General features: G+C 50.3%; 1 protein-coding gene across 1 annotated transcript; it reads right to left on the bottom strand.

Moving 5' to 3' along the window:
- Positions 1-987: 987 nt before the first annotated feature.
- Il17ra (interleukin 17 receptor A) lies at positions 988-22,458 on the bottom strand. The gene is made up of 13 exons (XM_013110513.3): positions 22,201-22,458; positions 14,491-14,515; positions 13,567-13,713; positions 12,782-12,894; positions 11,320-11,446; positions 9,665-9,712; positions 9,390-9,553; positions 8,351-8,434; positions 7,677-7,761; positions 6,489-6,500; positions 6,190-6,291; positions 4,859-4,900; positions 988-3,789 (listed from the first exon to the last, which is right to left on the bottom strand). Exons 1-13 carry the CDS (start codon positions 22,336-22,338, stop codon positions 2,291-2,293), a joined length of 2,586 nt encoding a protein of 861 aa, XP_012965967.2. The 5' UTR covers positions 22,339-22,458; the 3' UTR covers positions 988-2,290.
- Positions 22,459-22,857: the final 399 nt, after the last annotated feature.

Below are 22,857 nucleotides of genomic sequence, written 5' to 3'. Positions count from 1 at the left end.
AACATGAAATAGTCAAGAAACCTGGACAATTCTGATTCTATTATATGGAAAATTTGGAACACACAAGTCTAGAGTGTGAGAAAAAGCTGTCCTGGTGCTGTTGAGTGGGAGTGATAAGTTTCTTTCTGAGATAAAGACGTGTTCTAAAGGTGACTATACTGACGGTGGCTGAACTCTGAATATACCGAGCCCCTCAACAGAGGCTCAGCTTGAATCACATGATGCGTGAGCGTCTCAATAAAGCCGTCAGGGGAAACGAGGGTGCAGAAGGATCAGTTTACTGACATGGTCTGATGGGCAGTAGCTGGAAGCTGAGGGTTGTGAGCACTGGCTCAAGTTGGAGGACAGGTCTGTGCTGCTGAGGGGTTGATTCACTGCAGGGAGAATCTCTTGACACTTAGTCCATATTTGAAGCTGGGGGGATGTCACAGGCTTGACAGAGCTGGAAAAGGCTAAGGGGGAGAGGGGTTTTCTTTCCCTCCCCTGGCCCTTAGCTGCTGCAGGGCTAGATATGGGCCAGTCTGAGACTCGGAACCTCAAGAGCCTGCCAATGCTAGGCAAGATTTGTCTGTAAGAACCCTAAAAGTAGCCGGGCATTGGTGGCGCACGCCTTTAATCCCAGCACTTGGGAGGCAGAGGCAGGCGGATCTCTGTGAGTTCGAGGCCAGCCTGGTCTAGAGCGAGTTCCAGGACAGCCTCCAAAGCCACAGAGAAACCCTGTCTCGAAAAAACAAAACAAAAAAAAAGAACCCTAAAAGTAGCCAGGCGGTGGTGGCACCCGCCTTTGATCCCAGCACTCCAGAGGCAGAAGCAGGCAGATCTCTGTGAGTTTGAGGTCAGCCTGGTCTACAAAGTGAGTTCCAGGATGGCTATGCCAGTGTTATTTCAAAGAGAAGCCCTGTCTCGAAAAACAAAACAAAACAAACAAAAACCTCTAAAACTAGGAGCTCCTTGATCTATGGGAACAGATGATTTAACAACTATGAATTATTACCAACATAACAACTTTATTAAGTCTTCATTACTGTACACAAATATGTACACATGCGAACACTGTTTCTGCTTTTCCCACAGCATTTCATGATCCTTTTCTCCCCTGAAACCTGAAGAACTGGCAGTGGATAGCACGGGGCCCAGGACATGCGCACCTGTGTATCTGCTAGAACCCAGGCCTGCTCTGTGCCCCAAGAGGGTGCCCCGTGAGCTACATTCAGCAACCTCTCCTGGCACCTTAGGCACGGAGTGACATGCTCCTCTGATCTCAGAGGGCCTGCTGTGCTCTCCGCTGCCAGGCCCTCCTATCACACATTGCTCCATTACTATTCCCTGAGTAGAGCTGAGGGGTCTTGGGCCCCAGGCTGCTGGGATCAGGTGACTGCAGTCCATGAAGAATCACATGCCACTGCCCTCCCAGACTGGCTGCCAGCACTCTGAGTGCTGTGAGCTCAGGATTTCACACACCACAGCCCTCCCACAGACTGGCTGCCAGCACTTGAGCTCAGGGTTTCACACGTCTCTTCCTGCTTCTTAAGTTCTGCATTCCCCATTTCTATCCTGACTCTACAAAACTGTAGAGACTTATGGTATATTTGGCATGCAGTTTCCTCCCCCACAGGGCAACAGATCCGTTTGTGAACGAGTCCCCAGCTGCTCCCACCCTAGCCCCACAAAGATCTCTGGACCCTGAGTGCTGGCTCCTTCATAGTACTCGATGCACAGGCTGCTCCCTCCCAGGAAAGCAGTTCCTCAGCCCAGACCTCACCCCTCAGGCTCTTGCTTTTTTTTTTTTTTTCCTGCAGCCCAGGGCAGCAGCCCTCTATTCAGCCTCATGCCTCAGATTATCATGGTGGCTAATTTTTCATCCTTGCTGGTTTATAAGCTTCTTGGTGGCCAAGGCTGTGTCATGTAACTCGTTTTTTAATCCCAAATGTCTGATGTAGAGTAGGTACAGAATAGATGCTCCAGGAATGAGTGACCCACTTGGCTATGAGCTCCTGGAAGCAGGCTGTGGATCCTGTGTGATAATGACCAGATGTTCATAGCAAGTAAGGGGGGGGGTGCTTAGGGATCAGAATCAAAATGTCTACATTTATTTTCTTGAGGTCTGTGTTGCCCATACTGGCCCCAAACTGGGTTCAGGAGATCATCAAGTCTCAGGCTCCAAGTTCTGGGACTTCAGGCATACACCCTCTGTCAGACTTTGAGATCCACATCTCAAAGGCAGGCGCTTCCCACACACGTATACACACCAGCGCAATACACAGCCTCTTAGGCACAGCATCGGGAAGCCCTAGGAGGGAGCCTGCTCTTCTGTTGCTGGTCTCTGTGGCTCCAAGCTGTCCCAGCCAGGGTTCTTCTCAAGCTCCCAGAAGAAGAGTTGCTGCTGGAGGCTCCTCAGGTTCTGCAGGGCCTCAGGAGACAGAGGCTCAGCGGCCTCGCCCAGTTCTAGTTCCTCCTCTGTGAGCCAGTCAGGGGGCTGAGGGGAGCTTCTGGAGATGTAGCCCTGGTCCGACTGCACTGACTGCCGCTGTTCCTCTTCAGTGGGTGTGCAGGGGTCCTTGAGGACCACCCCGGGACTTGCCCAGCTCTCCGAGGCCTGTCCGCTCAGACTCTGCTGCAGCACCGAGAGCATCAGGCTTTCCAGCTGCTCTCTTGCGTCACTGTGGAAGTGGTCAGGAGACATCGCTGGAGTGCTACATAGAGGGGAGTCATCTGAATCCACGGCGAGGCAGAGGACGCTGTTCCTCTGGGCCCCCAGCAGTGGGCAGGCCTCGCTGTCCTCTGCCAGGGTCAGCTGGGTAGCAGCTCCACTGCCATCTGGAAGAGGAACAGGTCCCAGCACACGAGCAGCCGGCACCTGTTCTGTTGGCAGCACCGTGGTTTGGAGGGTCTGAGCCACTAGTTCTCTCTGCGGCCGCAGCTGCGGATCAAGTTTGGCCACTCCACTTTCTTCCTCACTGACACAGACATTTACCACCAGGCAGTCCTCAGAAGGCTCCCGCACCAGGGGCCGCTGTTTGACAATTCTTCCCCCTGGTGGCAACAGTGGGTCTTCGAACACTTCTTCATCCAAGGATGGGAGATTTTGGTCACCTGCTAAGCCGAGGTTCTCCCGATCAAACCAATCAGGGTACTTGGTTTGCCACTCCTGGAACCTAACCACAGCCTCCTTGAGCTGCCAGCCACCAGGGCTCTGCAGGTAATTCTCCCCGGTGAGCTCTTTGACATGGTGCATCCGGCCAGGTTCAAACATCTCCAGGTCCTGGATCCGGAAGTAAACCTCCTCAAATTTGTCCATGAGTGGGTACCTGGAGGTGATGTTGAAGAGGTCAGGGACATCGCTCTCGCTACTGATGCCACTGAAGTAGCAAACAATGTAGGTGCCAAAGCAGGCTGGCCTCTTGAAGTCTGGCAGGATCACGTTCATGGCTGCCGTGAAAAGGTCCCCAGCAGGCTTCCAGTGGTCACACCGTAGCTGGACAGCAGGCTCGGCCCAACCCAAGATGGCTTTCCACTTGGCCTGGGTGCCTCGGGAGCACAGGATGATGATTTTGGAATTGCTCTCCACCATTTCCTGCTTCTGTCGGCTGACCCAGGTCATGACCCCCACCTCCGAGATAACCTGCTCTTCCAGGAGGTCCAGGGCTACCTCAGTGCCGCAGGCAGTGATCAGGAACTGGGCGAACTTTAAGACCACCTCCACATAGAGGGGATGGTCAGCCGAGTAGACAATCCAGACTTTCCTGGGCTTCAGGGGCGGGGGAGTCAGGTCAGCTCCAGGGGAGATGCCTGTGAAAGAGGAGAGAACAAACGCTTACCTCACCTGCAGAACCTGGGCAGACCCACCACAGCAGCAGGTCTCAAGCCTTTCGGGCCAAATGACAGGGGTTGTATATCAGATACTTCTATCATGACTCAGGACGATAACAAATTACAGTTATGAAGTAGTAATGGAAATAATGTTATGGTTGGGGATCACCATAAGGAACTGTTTAACTGGTTTTTTTCCTTTTTTTTTTTTGTTGTTTTTTACGAGACAGGGTTTCTCTGTATTCTTTTGGAGGCTGTAGGTCCAGCCCGGCCTCGAACTCACAGAGACCGGCCTGCCTCTGCCTCCCGAGTGCTGCGTGTGCCACCACCACCCGGCCAGGAACTGTATTAAAGGGTCACAGCATTGGGAAGGTTGAGAACCACTGCTCTGGAGCCAGCCCATGAGCTACCTGCACCAAAGGCGGAGTTTGGTTTTCTATCTTCAGGGAACAGCCTTCTAGGTAGGCCAGCTGCTGCTACACCGCCTTGTGATGTGTGAGAAATCAGTGAGGGACCCTGCATGAAGAAGACCCAATCTCCCTCCCTCCTTCACCCCGAGCTCCCTGCTAAATTGTGTCTGGTTGCTGGCTGCTGCTTTAATCATCTTAAATGAAGAAACGGTGAAGGCTGGATGTGGTGGTGCACTGCTTTACTCCAGCACTTGGGAGACAAAGGCAGGAGGATTTCTATGAGTTCTGGGCCAGACTGATCTACAACCTAAGTTGCAGGCCATCCAAGGCTGCAGAGTGAGACCTCCTCAATCAAGATAAATAAAAAGACTAAAAGGCACAAGGGTCTCTCTGTGGAAGAGAACGCCAGCTCAGGGAAGAGTGTTCTCCGCAAAATGCTCACCTTGCCTTCTCTGTCTAAGCAATTAGAAAAAGCAATTCTGGGCCCTGGGTTCGGGGTACCTCAAAAGCTCTCTCTGCATGAGATGGGGTGGGGCCTTCTGGAAGTCTGACCAGAGACACACCTTATCCATCTACCCCAAGAACCCACGGGCAGGCTTTAGAGAGAAAGGCAGAGTGTTTCAGAGCGAGCTACTGACCGTTGCATTTGGAGTCATCACCGTGTTTCTCATGACCAGAGCCTGCAGGGAAAAGAAACTATTGAGTGGCTTATTCATTCCAAAGAGAAGCAGGGACCTGCTCACAGGTGTCAGAGAGAAGTGCTGCTAAGGAACAAGGGGACAAAGGAGCAGCCCCTAGCTGGTGACCAAAGACATTTCTGGGCCTCTGCATTTCTGAGTCATGCAGCTGTGAGTGAACCCCAGTCAGCTGCTCCAGGGAGCTGTATGAACAGGGAGCAACAGCTACCAAGGTCTCTGACACTCCATTGTTTTCTCTGAGGAATGGGTCTGTGGTGGTACATTCTAGAGATTGTGTGGGAAGTGCTGGGCCCCTCAGTCAGCCAGGTCTGGATTATCTGTGGCACTCACCAGGTCGGGAGCCACAGACCTGAGCTGGGGTGCTCCTTGGCTCCTCGCTACAGTTCTGCTTCCCAGGCCTCTGTGACAGACTCCACTCCAGGGAAGGGCAGTCCACACAGGAAGCAGACATCTTACAACACTGCCTGCCAGAAGCAGCCCCCATGGCCCTTGCAACATTTCCTCCTGGTGTTCTTGAGGTGAGGAAGGGGAACCATAGTCTTAGGTAATTTGTTCCCCTTGGACAGACATGTGACCGGGGATTATTTCTCTTTGGTCCAGCGAGGGGACCCAGGGCCCAGTGTATATTATGCAAGTGCTCTACTTCAAAATTACATCTCGCCTCCTGAAGAAGAAACTTAGAATCTTAACTTCAATCCTTATTCTTTGGGCCTTTGCCCAGAAATGGCAAAAGACAGTCTGATGACTAGTGAAATGTAAGAGCAGCTGGGACATAGTTCAGCATTACCATGAGATGTCACGTGACCCTTCCCAGAATCTTGTGGACCCCACAATTCAAGATGAACCATAATCCATATGAATGTTGGCAAGTGTAGAAATAGCTTCTCAGATGACTGAAGACACATTTTGTCACAGGACAGGGAAACTTAGCCTTTAACCTGTCTACCCACATCCTCCTGATTAAAACTCGGCCAGTAGAAGGGTATATGGGGAAAGACTCTAGGTTCTTGGAGGCATCCCATCTTAGAGAAAAGGAAATGAAATCTAAGGTTAAGTAATTACAAAGCAGGTAACGAGCAAGGGTCTAGGTTCCTGGCAGTTGAGATCACCAGGTCACATAGTAGAAGCCACAGCTATGTCTAATTTGGCAATGAAGGGTGGAGTGAAGGACACCCCTTAAACACAGCATGAGGGAGGTCTAGACTGTGAGACTGGGGCAAGAAGGGAGGGCACATGCGCAGAGAGAATGGGAAGCCACACCCACTCCTTACCAGAGAGCCTCCAGGTCATGCAGACGATCAGCAGGATGACAGAGCCCACTAGCAGAATGGCGATGACTGTGATAAAGCCATACACCCACAGGGGAATAGAGTCTGTGACAAACAGAACAGTGTGAGTCCAGGGAGGGGTCCCACACACCCCAGCCCAGGCTCTGTCTATACCAGGCTACACTAAAAATTTCACCCTTTGGCTGGCTGTGGGTGTAGTTTGCCTTCCTGGATTGCCTCAGGCATCAGCAGAGACCTCATGTGGTCCCTTGGGAATGACCTTGACTGTAGGAAGAACTTACCTGCCAGGGAAACTGTAATAAAACAAAAGGAAATAGGGAAAGGGTTACTCTTAATGATTAGCAGTCACCCAAGCCCATCACAGATGCCCACTGATGGCCTTAACCTATCACAGATGCCCACTGGTGTCTTAACCTATCACAGATGCACACTGATGGCCTTAACCTATCACAGATGCACACTGGTGTCTTAACCTATCACAGATGCACACTGATGGCCTTAACCTATCACAGATGCACACCGGTGTCTTAACCTATCACAGATGCCCACTGATGGCCTTAACCTATCACAGATGCACACTGGTGTCTTAACCTATCACAGATGCCCACTGATGGCCTTAACCCATCACAGATGCACACTGGTGTCTTAACCTATCACAGGTGTCCACTGATGGCCAAAATCTATCACAGATGCCCACAGATATCTTTTTTTTTTTTTTGGTTTTTCGAGGCAGGGTTTCTCTGTGGCTTTGGAGGCTGTCCTGGAACTTGCTTGGTAGTCCAGGCTGGTCTCGAACTCACAGAGATCCACCTGCCTCTGCCTCCCGAGTACTGGGATTAAAGGCATGCGCCACCAATGCCCGGCCCCCCACAGATATCTTAACTCATTGGAGACACCACAGACGGCCTTAATCCTGCAGTCAGGCATAGCTACACTTGGTGTAACCTTGTCTCTGGAACCCCTTAAGCTGAAGCTCTAAGTGACAGTATTCTTCCCATGGGGGCCAGGGCTCCTTCCACCACATTTGTCCCCATTTGATATGCATAAGGCAGAGGCTGAGAGCCAGGGACATGTGGCTGCCAGTCCCTACAAGCTCTAGTAGGAACCTGGGGCTATGTCTTTGGTGTGTAAACACAGACAAATTAATATCTGTGCTCAGTTTCCTCGTATATGAACTTGGCATGTTAAAAGCACTTCTGTGGTACATAGTTCTAACTTTGTGAGAATAACTATCTCATTTTTTAGCCAAGGAAAATGAGTTGATAAAAGTTAAGCACTGTCCTTTAATCCCAGCACTCGGGAGGCAGAGGCAGGCAGATCTCTGTGAGTTCAAGACTGGCCTGGTCTACAGAGTGAGTTCCAGGACAGCCTCTGAAACTACAGAGAAATCTGTCTCAAAACTCCTCTCCATGGACAACCTTCATCCACTCTTACTCCATATATACCAATGACAACGGTTTCTCTCCTACCTGGAGCCTTTGGGATTTCTGGGCAGGGCACAGTTACAACGTGCCTCAAGCAGTCATTCAGGCAACTGTTGAAGAAGGGCTGGACCTGGGGGGCAGAAGGGTAAAGAAGATGCCTACCCACACCCTCATACCAGAAGGGTGACCTGCCAGTAACAGACCCTGGCTAGTCAGCTCAGGTCTCCACATGGCTGTTGAGCTGCCTATGGTAGCATGTACTTATATCCTAGTTTCTCAGGAAGCCGAGCTGGTCTCTTCAAGGCCAGCCTGGGAAACACAGAAGACTATTTTAACAGGCCTATGCTCCTTCTTTTCTTTTTAAAGACTTATTTATCTTATGTATACATGACTGCTCTGTCGGCATGTACACTCTTCTGGTATGAGTGTACATGCCGAAGAGGGCATCAGATCCCACTGTAAATGGTTCTGAGCTACCCTGTGGCTGCTGGGGATTGAACTCAGGACCTCTGGAAGAGCAGCCAGTGCTCTTAATCTCTGAGCCATCTGTCCACTCCTGCTCCTTAGGTTTCAATGTGGCTGTTAGACCAGGTTTCCCACTCATATCAGATGGGAGGACCAGGAGAAGAAAGGCAGCCAGAGGCTCCTAGCCAGGAGCTGCTGGCCTCCTGCCTGCCTCGTCCGTCTGAATGGAAGGAAGGCCACCTGCGCACGCTCACCTGCACATGGTGGTGGCAGCACCAGCTAGACTTGCTTAGAGAGAGTGTGACGTTGACTCGCTGGTGGAACTCGTCCTGTTTGGGCTGGAGAGAGAGGTAGAAGCTGGGTAAGACCCTGGGGTTGTGCTGGGAAATGGACCAGTGCCCCATACAGGAGCCACAAAGAGAAGGGCTTTTCTGATTTCTGGTCCAGAAACCTGGTGTGTCTGCAGGGTGAGTAGCCTGTGGCGAGCTCATCTGCACATTTAGCAGTGGGCGTCTCCCCCTTTGCTCTGGCTGCTGGGGACTGGGGCACCAATCAGGTGTGCAGCCAACATAGCCTGCGTTCTGCTCCCGCCTGGCCTCTTCCTGCCTATTCTCCTTCCGTTCAATCTCCTCATTTCGTTATGCATTTCCAAATACATTTTTGAGAGAAAGTAGGATAAATACAGGACCAGGCAAGAATGTGAAGAACACGGAGTGGATAGGGTGTGGAAAATAAGGGAGGGAAGGAGGGAGGGAGGGAGCAATATCATCACTGCTTTACCAACCGAGGATTCAGTCACAAGGAGATCCTCAAATAGTTAACTATCAGGAATACAGAAGACAAAGGAGCAGCCTCAGCAGAGACAATTTTTCTACTTTCAATTGCAATCTGATATGAACTTCTCTGCAAGGCATGGTAAAAGAAGAACTTAAACTTCTGGCTTTAGATTTACAAAATGCCTAAAGCTTACTCAGTCATTTTACCTTTGTCATAAACTATTGTCGAGTAACTGCAAAGGCAGGTGGATCTCTATGAGTTCGAGGCCAGCCTTGTTTACAGGCTCCAAAGCTACACAGAGAAATCCAGTCAAGAAGAAGAAGAAGAAAGGAAGAGGAGGAGGAGTAGGGGGAGATACCAGACCCCTCTGCCTACTGAGAGGGAAAGGTAACAGCCAGGGGCACCTGAGTGAAGTGTTGGCCCCTGGCAACACGGTTAGCTAGGACCAGCAGGAAGGAAGCTGGAGGATTTGAGATATTTTAGTCTGTGTCTGAGGAGGTAAGAAAGACAACTTACCGCGGGTATTTGCTGGATGTCATCAAAGCAGTTTTGGTCTCCTGAGTGTGGAAAACTATCCAGCAGGATCTGGTAGGGGGTGGATTCATTCCACAGGGTGAAGCTCACTCGCAGCTGCTGGGTGTCTAAGGTCTCCACAGTGATGTTGGGATCCCACAGGCTGCCTGCCAAGAGTGCAGAGTAGGCTGGGAATTAGGAGGGTAAGTGTGCCCATGGGCATGTGTATCATACAAGTTAACACGCCCGGGTCAAGATCTCCAAGGCCAGCCAGTTACCTGAGCTCACACATGGTGTGGTCACCTTCATCCTGGGGTCCTCACAGTCTGTCAGCCCCAATAAAAGAGAAATCAGTAAGTTTCTGCCTCTAGCGAGTTTGTTCTGGAAGATTTGGGGTTTTCATTTTGTCTTTTTGAGACAGGCTCACTTTACATAGCCCTAGCTGTCCAGGACCTCACTATAGACCAGATTTATCACAGAGATCCACCTGCCTCTGCCTCCCATGTGCTGGGACTAAAGGCGTGTGCCACTACACCCAGCCTGTTCTTGCAGGGTTTTGACATGGGAGCCAAGGTTTCTGTGCCTCTGCAGATCCTGTTCAAAGACATACTTCACAGCCTGCTCCAGGCCCAGACACCTGGCCCTGGCCAAAGACCCCATCAAACTGGGGTAACCTAGCTCCTATCTTAGGGAGCTCCCCTGACGCAAGCACATTCCTCCCGAGCTCAAAGCTTGCTTCACATGGCCAGAAATCCCGGTTTACTCCAATGTTCTTCCATACACATCCTTCCAGCCAGAGTAGCCTCTGCCTTTCTGTTCCTCCTGTCCTCCACCTCGGCCTCTCTGACCTCTCCACACACTGTTACTAGGGTCTTGTTCAGGAGCCCTGGCTGGGTGCCAAAAATCAGCATTCATTCATTCATTCATTCATTCATTCTTTTCTTCTTCTTTTTTTACCCATAGAACTGAGGATCAAGCCCAGACAGGCACCTTGTCACTGAGCACTTGGGAAGTCCCCAGGGGCAGGGGAGGAAGGTAGAACAATCATTTAGTAAGTACTTATTGAGCTCCTGTGTGTGATGTGGCCCTGGGTACGGCGCATACAGTGGGAATTACTGTGTTTTGCAGATTAAGTCTATAGAAGAGACCACTAAAAGTGGAATGACAACATTCAGTGTCATGTGAGAGTAAGGGGATGTGTGTAAAGGAATCGGGAGCAGATGTAAGTGCACCTGTGTGTGTGTGGTTCTGGGTGAGGAGTTGTAGCCATCTTTAACAAACATTTCCTGGGCTGGGCTGTGGCTAAGTGGTGAAGTGTTTGCTCAGTGTGTGTAAGGCCCTGAGTTCTCTCCCCATAGTCAGAAAACGAACAAACAAGACAAATTATCCTGACTACTAGGTACAATGAGAAATGATGTCAGTGATGCCTAAGGTTCTGGGAAGGCAGAGACAGAAAGTGACGCAGAAGAAATGTTGGTGGTGCCCAGAGATAGACAGCATGGATTGGTGGGGCAGGAGAGTAGGATGCGCAGGGTGGGTGCCGGCCAGATGCAGGTGGGATGTGCACAGGCAGCACCTTCCAGGACCTGACATTTCTGGGATGTGCACAGGCAGCACCTTCCAGGACCTGACATTTCTGGGATGTGCACAGGCAGCACCTTCCGGGACCTGGCATTTCTGGGATAGAAGTGCTTCTCTGCTGAGAGGGAGGGACTCTGGCTGCCAACAAACCCCTGAGGTCTCTCTGCCCATTTTATGTTGTGAAAGGGTGGCAAATGCTGCCTTCAAGGCATAAAGGCGTTGGCCTCAGCTGGGGATCCCAGGACCTGGATCTGCAGCCACTGTGGAGCAGCTTGGATTCTGCTGCCTGAGGCCCTGCTGCTTTCTTCACGCAGAGCCCAGGGCCAGCGGACACTTGGACAGGCACTCTTACCAGGCACAGAGATGAGCTTGGACTTGTGGTTTGGGTCTCCATCAGGGATGGGCTTGGGCAGGTGGTGAACTGTCACCTCATACTTCTGGCCAGGATCTACCACAAAGTTGCTGAAGGAAAACCGCCACTAAGGACACAGGAAGAAGAGGGGATGGGTCATACAACAACCTCACCCACTTATATCCAAGGTCCCAACCTCACACCTCCCCACAATCAGCTAAAAACAAACAAAAGGATAATCACAGAATCCAAAATTAGAGACATGATATCTTTGACCTTTCTACCTGTTTAAAAAAAAATCCATCAGCTCAACTGAAGAGTGGATAGGGAAAATGTGGTACATTTACACAATGGAATACTATTCAGCGGAAAAAAACAATGGAATCTTGAAATTTGCAGGCAAATGGATGACACTAGAAGAAACCATCCTGAGTGAGGTAACCCAGTCACAAAAAGAGAAACATGGTATGTACTCACTCATTTATGGATTTTAGACATGAATCAGGGGAGTGCCAGCTTACAATCCCACTGCCAGAGAGTCTAGGAAACAGAACCTTCATCCAGCAACTGATGAAAGCAGAGGCAGATACCCACAGACAAACACTGAACTGAACTCCTGGAATCCAGTGTCAGAAAGAGAGAACTGATGGGCAAAGGAGTTAAGACTGGGCTGGTTTAACCCACAGAAACAGTTGACCTGAACAAGGTGGAGCTCTTGGACTCCAGATTGATGGCTGTGTGGAAGCATGGGACTGACCCAGACCCCCTGAATGTGGGTGTCAGTGAGGAGGCCTAGGCAATCTGTGAGGCCTTGGGTAGTATTTATCCCTGGCATACAAATAGACTTTGAGTGCCCATGCCACAATATGGGAGGCTCTCTCAGCCAGGACTCTTGGGGGAGGGCCTAGGCCCTGCCTTGGATGAAATGACAGTTACTGGAGATCCACCATGGAGTGCCTCACCCTCCTCGGGGATCGGAGTGGAGATTGGGTGGGAGACTGGAGAACCTGGTGGGGAGGGCGGGGGAGGAGGAGAGGGAGCTGGTATTGACATGTGAAACAAGAGTGTTTCTAACCTAAATAAAATAGTAATAATAGAAATTGTGTACATGTACAACAAAACCTTCCTTGGAGAAAAAAAATCCATCAGTAGACAACCATGCCATTCACATGCTGAAGAATGATGGGGGTATGAACACACACACACACACACACACACACTTTCAGAATGCCTGGGTTCCACTATGAATTTAAAGAAAGGAAGGAAGGAAGGAAGGAAGGAAGGAAGGAAGGAAGGAAGGAAGGAAGAAGGAAAGGCAGCTAGGTCCAGTGGGCATAATAATAAGCAAGGGCAGGTTCACAACAGGTAGCCATCTTGAACTCATCCTTTCAATTAGATGTACCTTTGGGGACACTGTACTGGTGTCACTTAGGAACACAGTTCAGTCAAGCTGCCTTCTTACCCGCCTATAGTGATGCTGCAGCTTGGTCAGAAACTCAAATTCAACACATAGCCGTTCGTTGGTGTTCAGCTGCAGGATGGACAGCTCTGCTCCTTTGAGGTACAGGATGCTGGCTGCAGGCCAGGGAGGAGAGGGGCACACAGATGCAGACCAGTCCCACCCCCAGGGTGGAGCACTTCCCCATCTGCTCTCTTACCTAACCCCCCACTTCCCCACTTGCAGAAAGTACCTTCTAGGGGGACAAGGACAAGGGACACTCTATACTAGGAAGTGCAACTATGTGGCCAGAGCCCAGGCAGCAGGACAGGGTCAACAACAGCCACCTCCTCGTCCTCCCAGAGACTGCTGCAGTGAACATCTGCACACCAGCTAGGGACCTACAGAGAGCACTTGCTGTCCCCTCATTCACAGATCTGGGGCTCGCTCTGTTCAGAAATTCTGTAGTCATTCACTCCTAAAGAGGTTTGGAGTATGTTTTAAAAAGTGCTTGGCTCCTAAGCTAAGAGAAAGAGCAGTTGGCAAACTACCACCATTTTTTTCTAGTACGTATTTGGAATTATTTATATAATTAACTACTTGCCTTTTCCTTTCCATGTAATAAAAAGTTGATGCAAAAGAAGGTCTTTCGCAAAGATACTGTGGGTAGAAGATACTCTGTGGGCACACATCTAGCACTGGAAAAGCTCTCGCCATGTCAATGATGGAGCTTTCCAGCACTAAACATGAGAGTTAGCAGTGGTGTCTTCCGAGAGCAGACCCAAGCCCTGGCTGCTGTGGCCACTCACCGTCCGTCTGCAGTGTCCATTCGACGTGCAACACAGGGACCAGGTCTCCTTGCCGGGTGGAGGAAAAGTTCAGCTGGACATGGACGTGCTTGGGGGAGGATGGGGTCAGGTTCTGATGGTGGATCCAGCTGTCATGCAGGCAGGTACCTGGCCAGGAGAACAGCTATCACAGACTGCAGCCTCTAAGACCCTGAGATCCTCAGAGGGTCCTGAGAGCTGCTACGAATTCCCACGTGGCTTTCTGTCTGCAGGTGCTCTCAACCTTACAGCTGTGACCTTGGCAAGCCCTCTGCCCAGCCTGCTCTTTCCTAATGCTGTCCGGGTTGCCCACAAAGCTGGGCATCTAAAGAATATTCGGGGTTCTGAAGAGAAGCAGTCATTGGAAATGGGGGCACAGGAGGGAGGGGCAGGAATGAGAGTTTCTTTGTTTTTATTTGTAATAGCCCCTAGTCAGCACTGACATTTGAAGTATGCACCCCATCACTTAAACAAACAAACAACCAGGGGCTGGGGATTGTGGTTCAGTGCTATTTGTCTATTGTGTCTGAGAGATTGAGTTCTATATCCAGCATAGGAAAATACGTCTCATAGACCAATAAACAAACAGATAAAAAACTAAAAAAATTTCAAAAAGCAAGCCATCACCATGGATGCCTGTGACAATCTGAATGAATGGATTGGGTACAAAGTCAGGTGGACTAGGGTACCACCCCAGGCAACATCTAAAACCCAGGTGGCAGCTGGGTACTGCCTGGCTTTTGCATAGCAAATCAAGGTTTTCCTAAAGAAGCACTGTGCCTGTATCCAAGATGGCCCCAGGATGGTGACAGCACCCATCCAGAGCACGCAGGAGGCCCCTGCAGAAGTGAGGCCCTCACTTCATCAGCAGAGCAGCAGTAAGTGGAACAAAAAAAGAGAACTTACTATTCTTGACTCTGCAGCTCAGCCCCTGTGGGAAGAAAGCAAGTGGTGATTACAGATGAGACAGAGCAGGCTCACAGTGGCCCAGCCCTCCTGGTACACCCCAGGACAGTTCACACAGCCTCCTGGTACACCCCAGGACAGTCCACACAGCCTCCTGGTACACCCCAGGAGAACAGTTCACACAGCCTCCTGGTACACCCCAGGAGAACAGTCCACACAGCCTCCTGGTACACCCCAGGACAGTCCACACAGCCTCCTGGTACACCCCAGGACAGTCCACACAGCCTCCTGGTACACCCCAGGACAGTCCACACAGCCTCCTGGTACACCCCAGGAGAACAGTCCACACAGCCTCCTGGTACACCCCAGGACAGTTCACACAGCCTCCTGGTACACCCCAGGAGAACAGTTCACACAGCCTCCTGGTACACCCCAGGAGAACAGTTCACACAGCCTCCTGGTACACCCCAGGAGAACAGTCCACACAGCCTCCTGGTACACCCCAGGACAGTCCACACAGCCTCCTGGTACACCCCAGGACAGTCCACACAGCCTCCTGGTACACCCCAGGACAGTCCACACAGCCTCCTGGTACACCCCAGGAGAACAGTTCACACAGCCTCCTGCCTCCTCACATCTCACTTTTGGGAGCACCTTTGCCCTCAGGTAACAGAAGTCTCCCATACGTACTTCTCGGTTCAGTCAAGGAGAGGGTTGTGGTGGACAGACAGCAAACAGAATTGGAGGCTTTTTTACTCATTTTTATTGTTTTGGTTTCTGAGACAGGGTCTCACTATGTAGCTTGGATGGCCCAAGGCTTGCTATGTGGAGCTTGGAATTTAAACCACAAAAACAAAATAAAGCCAAATAAACAAAGCAAAACAGAGATGGTTTTCTGGCAAAGAAAAAAATCCGAGGCTTCCAATTTTCCTAAGAGGTGAAGGACCAAATTTACATTTTGTTTGTTTGTTCAAAACAGTGTTTCTTTGTGTAGCCCTGGCTGTCCTAGAACTCACTTTGTAGACCAGGCTGGCCTTGAACTCAGAGATCTCATATGCTCACACACACCTTACTAAAGCCACCACTCAACATAAAATCAGAGTGGCCTAACACCAAGTTCACAGCATTGTTGGGAATGCCCCAGGGCAGGGTGTGGAGTAGGAGGTGGTGAAGGTGCCCCTTCACTTCACAAACACTTCAAACACCAAGCAGGGTTCTCAGACTGGGCATCCACACGCAGCTCACTGAACGTCCCCCTGGCAGTGTCTGACACAGGTGCTGGGGACAGCCTTTAGAGCTGCCATCTGCGGCTCCACACAGTGCTGCTGAGGCAACAAGGAGAAGCCCTGGAACTCAGGCTCTGCCCCTTCTGGGTCTTTGAATTGCTCAGACTGGCCAAGTCATCCTGTGGCCAGAGTAGGATGTGAAGGGGAAGGAAGAGCTGGGTATTGGGTACGGGAGTGATGTACTAGGTGTAGGATGGGTGCCTCCCTGGAGGAGGCAGAGTGCAGGACTCAGGGTAACTCCATGCCCCAGGGCTCACTCACAAAACAGGCCAAGGGACAGTCCTGATGTCATGTCATGTTAGGATCCATTCTGTGTCTCCTATTTCATCTGTGCCCTATGTGTTTGGGACACCAGTTCACATGCTCTTGGGTCCAGACTTCTTGTACCTGACCCAGTTCTTGGTGATTAATTGTCCTTCACTGTCCCTGGGCTCACACCACAGCCTGGCACATGTTCCTTGCAGGTTTACAACAAGACCCATCTGGCTGTCTCTGCTCACGATGGCAAATGCCACTATTTCCTGAGATTAGCTCCTTTCTTCCCATGTGCAACTCCTGTGATCTGGACACACAGGGACAGAAACTGGCCTGGAAATTGGGAACTCTTACAGAAATGGCATTTGGGGTAATTCCCTGCTACCCACACTAGCTACTTAAAACCCAGGGCAAGATGGCGCCCATCCTGACAAGAAGAGGAACTGGGAGGGGCTGGGAAACACTTGGTGGACAAGCGGGCTATGACTGACAGATTGGCAGAAATAGCTGTTTCAGTTTTGCCTGCTGATAATTGGATTATGATCATCTATGAACAGGAGTGGGGAAAAACTACCAGAAAAAGTTTTATCAAGGGGCTGGAGAGATGGATCAGTGGTTAAGAGCACTGACTGCTCTTCCAGAGGTCCTGAGTTCAATTCCCAGCAACCACATGGTAGCTCATGACCATCTGCAATTCAATCTGGTGTCTTCTTCTGGCCTGCAGATAGACGTGGAGGTAGGATGCTGTATTCATAATAAGTAAATAAATAAATCTTTAAAAAAAGTTTTATCAGAGCCCACCTGTTGCCTCACCAGAGACAACAGTTGCCTTGCTATAACAATACCAAGCAATGGTGAGGAGAGATCAGGAGGAGGTGGTGTTTCACTTGTTCCCAGTAGGTGAGTAAAAAGGAACATTACAAATCTGAGGGGGTCAAAGGAAACAAATGGAGCCATCAAAAGCAACTGCCTTTGGCGAGCAGATGTAGGTGTGATGCAGGGAGCTATTGTTTCAAATATCTCAGTAGAATTTTTAAAAAGGAACCCCTATATTACTTGATAAAAATGAATTTAACATGAAAGTTTATGATATTAATCTAAACAAACGATTCTAAAATTAGGTAAGCAAATTAAATTGTTATTTAGGGAAGGAAATAGGGGATTTTTTATAATTAAAAAGTTATTTTATGTGCCTGGGTGTTTTGCCTGCATGTATATCTGGGTGTCACATGTATGCCTGCAGCCTGCAGAAGTCAGAAGAGGGAGTGGAATCCCTTGGAACTGGAGTTCCAAGAGTTATGAGCCACCATGTGGGTGCTGGGAATTGAACACAGGTCTTCTAGAAGAACAGCCAGTGCTCTTACACTGAGCCATTTCTCCAGCTCCTGCTTGTTTTTTCCTTATAATTGAATTCCAAAATATAATCTACACTAAAGTGTGTGAGATTGGGGTATGAGTTTGCACATGCATGTGTGTAAGTGTGTCTCACTCTCTCTCCTTATTAATTTAATTTTAAGACAAGGTCTCTCACTGAATCAGGAACTCACTGTTCCAAGCTGGCCAGCGAGCCCTCAGAACCCACTTATTTGTTTTCTAGCACCGGAGTTATAGGCACAGCTGCCACACCCAGTTTTTTTATGTGGTTGCTAGGGATCTGAACTCAGGCCTTCATGCTTGCTTAGCAAGCATTTTACCCACAGAGTCATGTTCTCAGCCCCTGTAATTTTTTCAACTGTAGTTATTGTGTGTGTGAATGCATGTTGGCATACATATGAAGAGATCAGAAGACAACTCTCATGAATTGGTTCTTTCCTTTGACCCTGTAGATCCCACGGATGGAACTCAGGTCATCAGGCTAAGAGGCAAGTGCCTTTACCCACTGAACCATGACAGCCCCTGTAGTCTTATTTATTTGTTTGATTTTTGAGACAGGGTTTCTCTATGTTGCCCTGGTCCCTTTAATCTTCTTAATAATATAAAATGCATTTGATATCATCTTTGGACCCTAATAATATAAACCTTGTTCTCCCCAGCTGCCTCCTTAACCCTTATAAAGTTCCTATTCCTAGAAATAAGGGTATCATTCAGTAGGAAACATTCAGCACATGTACAGCCTGGTTCAATCCCAACAGCACACATGCAAGCATAGACGCCACTCCAGACACCAACACCAGCCAACCATTCATCCCCCCAGAATAGAAAAACAAGACTATCATTTATCACTGGGCAGTGGTGGCTCATGTCTTAATTCTAGCACTTGGGAGGCAGAGGCAGTTGGATCTTTGAGTTCGATGCCAGCCTGGTCTACAGAGTTCCAGGACATCCAGTACTACACAGAGACATCCTGTCTCAAAAAACCAAACTAAAATCAATACCCCCCAATCATTTATTAGCTACCTCCTCATGAATGGCTTTGTTAACCATCTTATAGAAATTAGAGAATATGAAGACTGATGAAGAGCTTATGATAGCAGTTAATACTCACTGAACTGCCCTTGTTTAATCATTGTTTTTAATCACTGTAACTTAAACTGTAATGCTGGCAGCCCCTTACCATATCTTTGGATGCATCAAGAGGCTACGCAAAGCCACTGATGGCACCATCCAAGTCTCTGTGTGTCTACTCGGTGATGTTCACATGAGGGTAGTCATCTACCAAGACATTCCTCAGAACATCTCTCTACTGTTAGGCGATTCATGCCTGTGGCACAGGGAAATTAGCCAGGCAGCTCCAGGTTCTAGAGCTACAGTAGGCTTGCTTTGCTCCAGAACCATGGCCCAGCACTGTTACCCCGACCCCCAGTAAAGGGATGCTTACACAAACAGGCCTCTCCTCTGTACTCAAAGCAGGATGATTAAAAGAAGTGAAAGACTGGTTAGCTCTGGGCGTTGAACAAGCATCACCAACAGCCTGATGCAGTTAGCAGACACCCCAGTGTGCAGTCTGAGGCCTTCACAGACAGCACAATGCTGACACCCATAGGGAGAGCACCACTTCCGTTTGAGGTGAGGACACAGGGCTGCAGTGGGAGAGATGCAGAGGCTTGCCTGGAGCCAGGTCTTCGGATTGGGCTCCCGGCTCCTGTTGGCCAGGGTCTTCTGCTGGCAAATTAGCCTGACAAAGGCAGTGGGCAGCCAGGGTAAGATGGGGTCAGCATGAGCAGGGACAGCTCCCTGCTGATTACATCAATGGCACAGTAGCTGGAGAACATGCACCATAGGAGTACCCACAGAACACAACTTTTTAACTTAGGGAAGAATGGTAAGGCTGAGCACAGCTTCCGGCAACCACAAGACAAAAGGGCGATGCCAGTCATTCTACTACAAGTCAAAACCACAAGCACTCAGGAAAACGGACTGATGATGGTAACATGCATACATCCTGTCTGTCGACTGTGAGTGCTCATGCTTGCAAACTCCCGGGTGCTGCTTGCTGGCTTTCTTAAGAATGGCAGAAAAGGGAGACCAATGAAAAGACATCCAGGGGAATATAACTACTCATGGTGTCTCCAGGGTTGGTTTCTTGGGAAAAGTAGTCACCCCGGTTTTGAGGTGCTAATTCCAGGCAGCCAAAATAAGAGCAATGGCCTCAGTTTACCACTGCTTGGATCTACCCTCTTTCTTCCTCTATTCTTTTGTACTTTCATGCAACACATATTTACCAAGCCTCTAGGCTGTGCTTCCAGCAAGGAGCAAGGAACAGAGCGGGTATGCTGAAGCCTCCTTCCTTCCAGTCATAGGAGAGAATGACTGAGCGCTAAATCAGTTAGTTTTCAACAGTCATTTTCTTATGTTTACAAAGTGGCAGGCTCCCTTTGAGATGTCTCATCCAGTCCTCTCATGATGGAAATAAACCACACTGTGTCCAATAAAGCAGTGTGTGTGTGTGTGTGTGTGTGTGTGTGTGTGTGTACAGTGTGGGTTTTCCTTTTTGCATTTGTGGAGATGGAACCCAGAGACCACTGAGCCACACCCCGAGCTCTAGTCTCTTTTAAAAATGACAAGCCAACAGGGAAGCTGGCAGACTGTGGGGTTGAGTTGTCTGTGAGCCGGCAGAGGGGAAGAAAAAGAAGGGGGCCACAGAGAAACGGGGCCACCAGCCCCTCTTCAATTAAAGTCAAACCCTTTAGGGGGCTGGAAAAGTAGGGGTTCAGCATGGAAAAGCAACTGTCCTGAAGACAACCAGGGTGAGAGTCCCAGCACCAACATGGTGGCTGTCAACTGTCTGTAACTCTAATTCCAGGACACGCAATGGCCGATTAGCTCCACAGCCACCAGGCATACATGTGGTACACATAAATAACACATGAAGGTGAAACACACACACACACATAAAGGAGAAAACAAACAAAATCTAAGTTAAAAATAAAAACCAAAAACCAAACCAAAGCAACAACAAAAACCAAAATGTTAGCCAGGCGGTGGTGGCGCACACCTTTAATCCCAGCACTCGGGAGGCAGAGGCAGGTGGATCTCTGTGAGTTTGAGGCTGGGCTGGACCAACAGCCTCCAACAATACAGAGAAACCCTGTCTCTAAAAAACAAAACAAAACAAAACAAAACAAAAAAACCAAAATGTTTTTGGTAGGGACAGACTAGAGCATAGATTCGCTTTTGTAGGCCTCACAACCCCTTGAGCTCAGTTCTCACCCCATCTCCCTTTTCTGCTCCACAGACACCCACATCCTCCAGCCAGACACTTAACTCTGCCTCACCTAGGGACATTGGCCTAGGCACCGTCCACCAAAAGGAATGAATACTTTAACCAAAGTTTCTGAGACTCCCATTCTGGAACAGAACCTCCCAAATGTCTTTTCAATGAGAAACAGCCCAGCTGGATTCTGCAACCTCACGGTTTGCACAAAGAGCATGTGCTCTAGGCTGCCTTGCAAACCAGCGTCTATATCCAAGACAACTCCACCCTGGACCCTGGAGCACCAGGGGTTATTTCTTTAGTTTCAGTTTACTTGTATTTGGAAGGTCCTTGGCAAATGACGAGCCACAAACAGCAATTCTCCATGGTGTGACACTTCTTTCTTGTCAAAGATGCTTTGCCCAATATGGGGATCACTAGGACATTTCCCAACAGCCCTGAGACTTTTTAAAAACACATTTTTCCCCCTGTAAAATAGTCACCCTCTCTCCACCCTCTTGGTAAATCTACAAAATTAGATATGGAGACCTATCCTTTTGTTTCACATCCTCTGACTCAGCTACTGAACAGTTTCTGGGGTCAGCAGTGGAAGTGGAGGGGAAGGGGCTGGGAAAACCAGTGGGGGAAATTTCGAGAAGGCTGGGAGGGGAGAAAGGGAGAAAAGTTTATTTGTGGAACAAGCAGTCTGTTTTTCACCGGTTAGGTTTTTTGTTTTCTGTTTTTCTTTTCGACAACTATCCGGTTTAACAGCCCTGTTCAGCCGACAGGGGTGTGTCAGTTTCCTACGAGCGCAGCGGGGGTCCTTCTTAGTAGTCACAAATTGGCAGCCTTCCAACTCGGCCCATCCCACGAGTTAAAAGTCAATTCTGGAATTCTCGGTTCTAGGACGCACATGGTGGTGAAGAGATGGGATGGGCGGTATCTGTCAGTCCTCCGCTGGTGGCCAGGCCACATCCTGTTTGATTCCCCTGGGCACCGGATTTGCCTAGACTACCAACCTAAGGGGACCCCCGGGGCCGGGCTGGTGCAGCTGAGCCTGGTACAGCTGGATGACTTCCCAGGCAGAATGGAGTTGGGAGCCGATCCAAAACCGGTCCAGCTCCTGCCAAGGCCCCTTCTCCAGGTCCCTGTCCATCCACAGTTGCCTCTGGTGTCTCGGTCGCCCAGTTCTGAGGCCCCGGCGAAATTGTCACTCCCGCCTCGCGCTGCCCGTGACACCGCCGCCCGCGTAGTTTCCCTAGAACTCCCTCTCATTTCGCGACCACACCGCGACTCCACTCCCGGAGGGAGTCGTTGCCAGTGCGCCTCCATGTCGCGCTCACGACCGGGGCCTCCTCTGAGTCCCTCCGCAGGCTCGCATCCCCGACGGCCCTCAGCACCTTCGACAGCTCTTTGCACTCGGGACCGCCCTTCCTACCGCCGCCCCTCCGGAACCCCTCCACCACCCTCCGCTGCCCTCTCCACCACCCCCGACGGCCCCAGCATCCTCGCTACTCCGCCGGGTCTCAGTCTCACCTCCTGCGCGCACACCGGAGCTGGGACGTCCAAGAGGCGCGGGGAGGCGCGGCCCGGGGCCAGCACGCTCAGCAGCAGAAGCAGCCGTCCCAGCGCGGGCCCGGGAGCGACCCGCGGCCGGCGGCGCGGAGTCCCCATGGCCCCGGCACTGTCGCGGAGCTCTCGCGGCTGGCTCTGCCGGACGGCAAGGGCCCGCGACCGGCTTTCCCAGCCCTGGACTCGCGCTCGTCAGCGGCCCTCTTCCCCCGGCTTCCGGCTCCTCCGGGGGCGGGAGGGCGGGGCTTGGGCGGGGCTTGGGCGGAGCTGTCCTTCCTCTGGCCCCGCCCCAGTCACTGCCCAGGTGCGCTCTTGGCCTCCTTTGCTGGGCAGGGACTGGAGCCCTTTACCAGCCCCGCCCGCTGCCAACTTGCTGTGGAGCCGGGACTGCGCTCGCCATCGTACCCTCCCCGTTTACTCTGTCTGATCCTGTGCCGATCTATTTCTCCATTTAGTCATTTTAGTCTAGTGCCCGAGTCAGGACTCAAAAGAGTCTTGTTTCCTCAGTCTCTTTCCACTCCACGTTTTGTGCCTTGTAAAGCTGTTAGTAAGGAAATGAGCCTGTCTCATCGTCGTAATGTTCATTTGTTCTCATTTTTCTGCACATCTTTCTAGTTTAAG

The sequence above is a fragment of the Mesocricetus auratus genome, unplaced genomic scaffold, assembly GCF_017639785.1.
Source record: "Mesocricetus auratus isolate SY011 unplaced genomic scaffold, BCM_Maur_2.0 Super-Scaffold_100676, whole genome shotgun sequence".
NCBI classification, from domain to species: domain Eukaryota; kingdom Metazoa; phylum Chordata; class Mammalia; order Rodentia; family Cricetidae; genus Mesocricetus; species Mesocricetus auratus.
The sequence above is the reverse complement of the archived record's forward strand: the minus strand, read 5'-3'. Positions and strand labels throughout refer to the sequence as shown.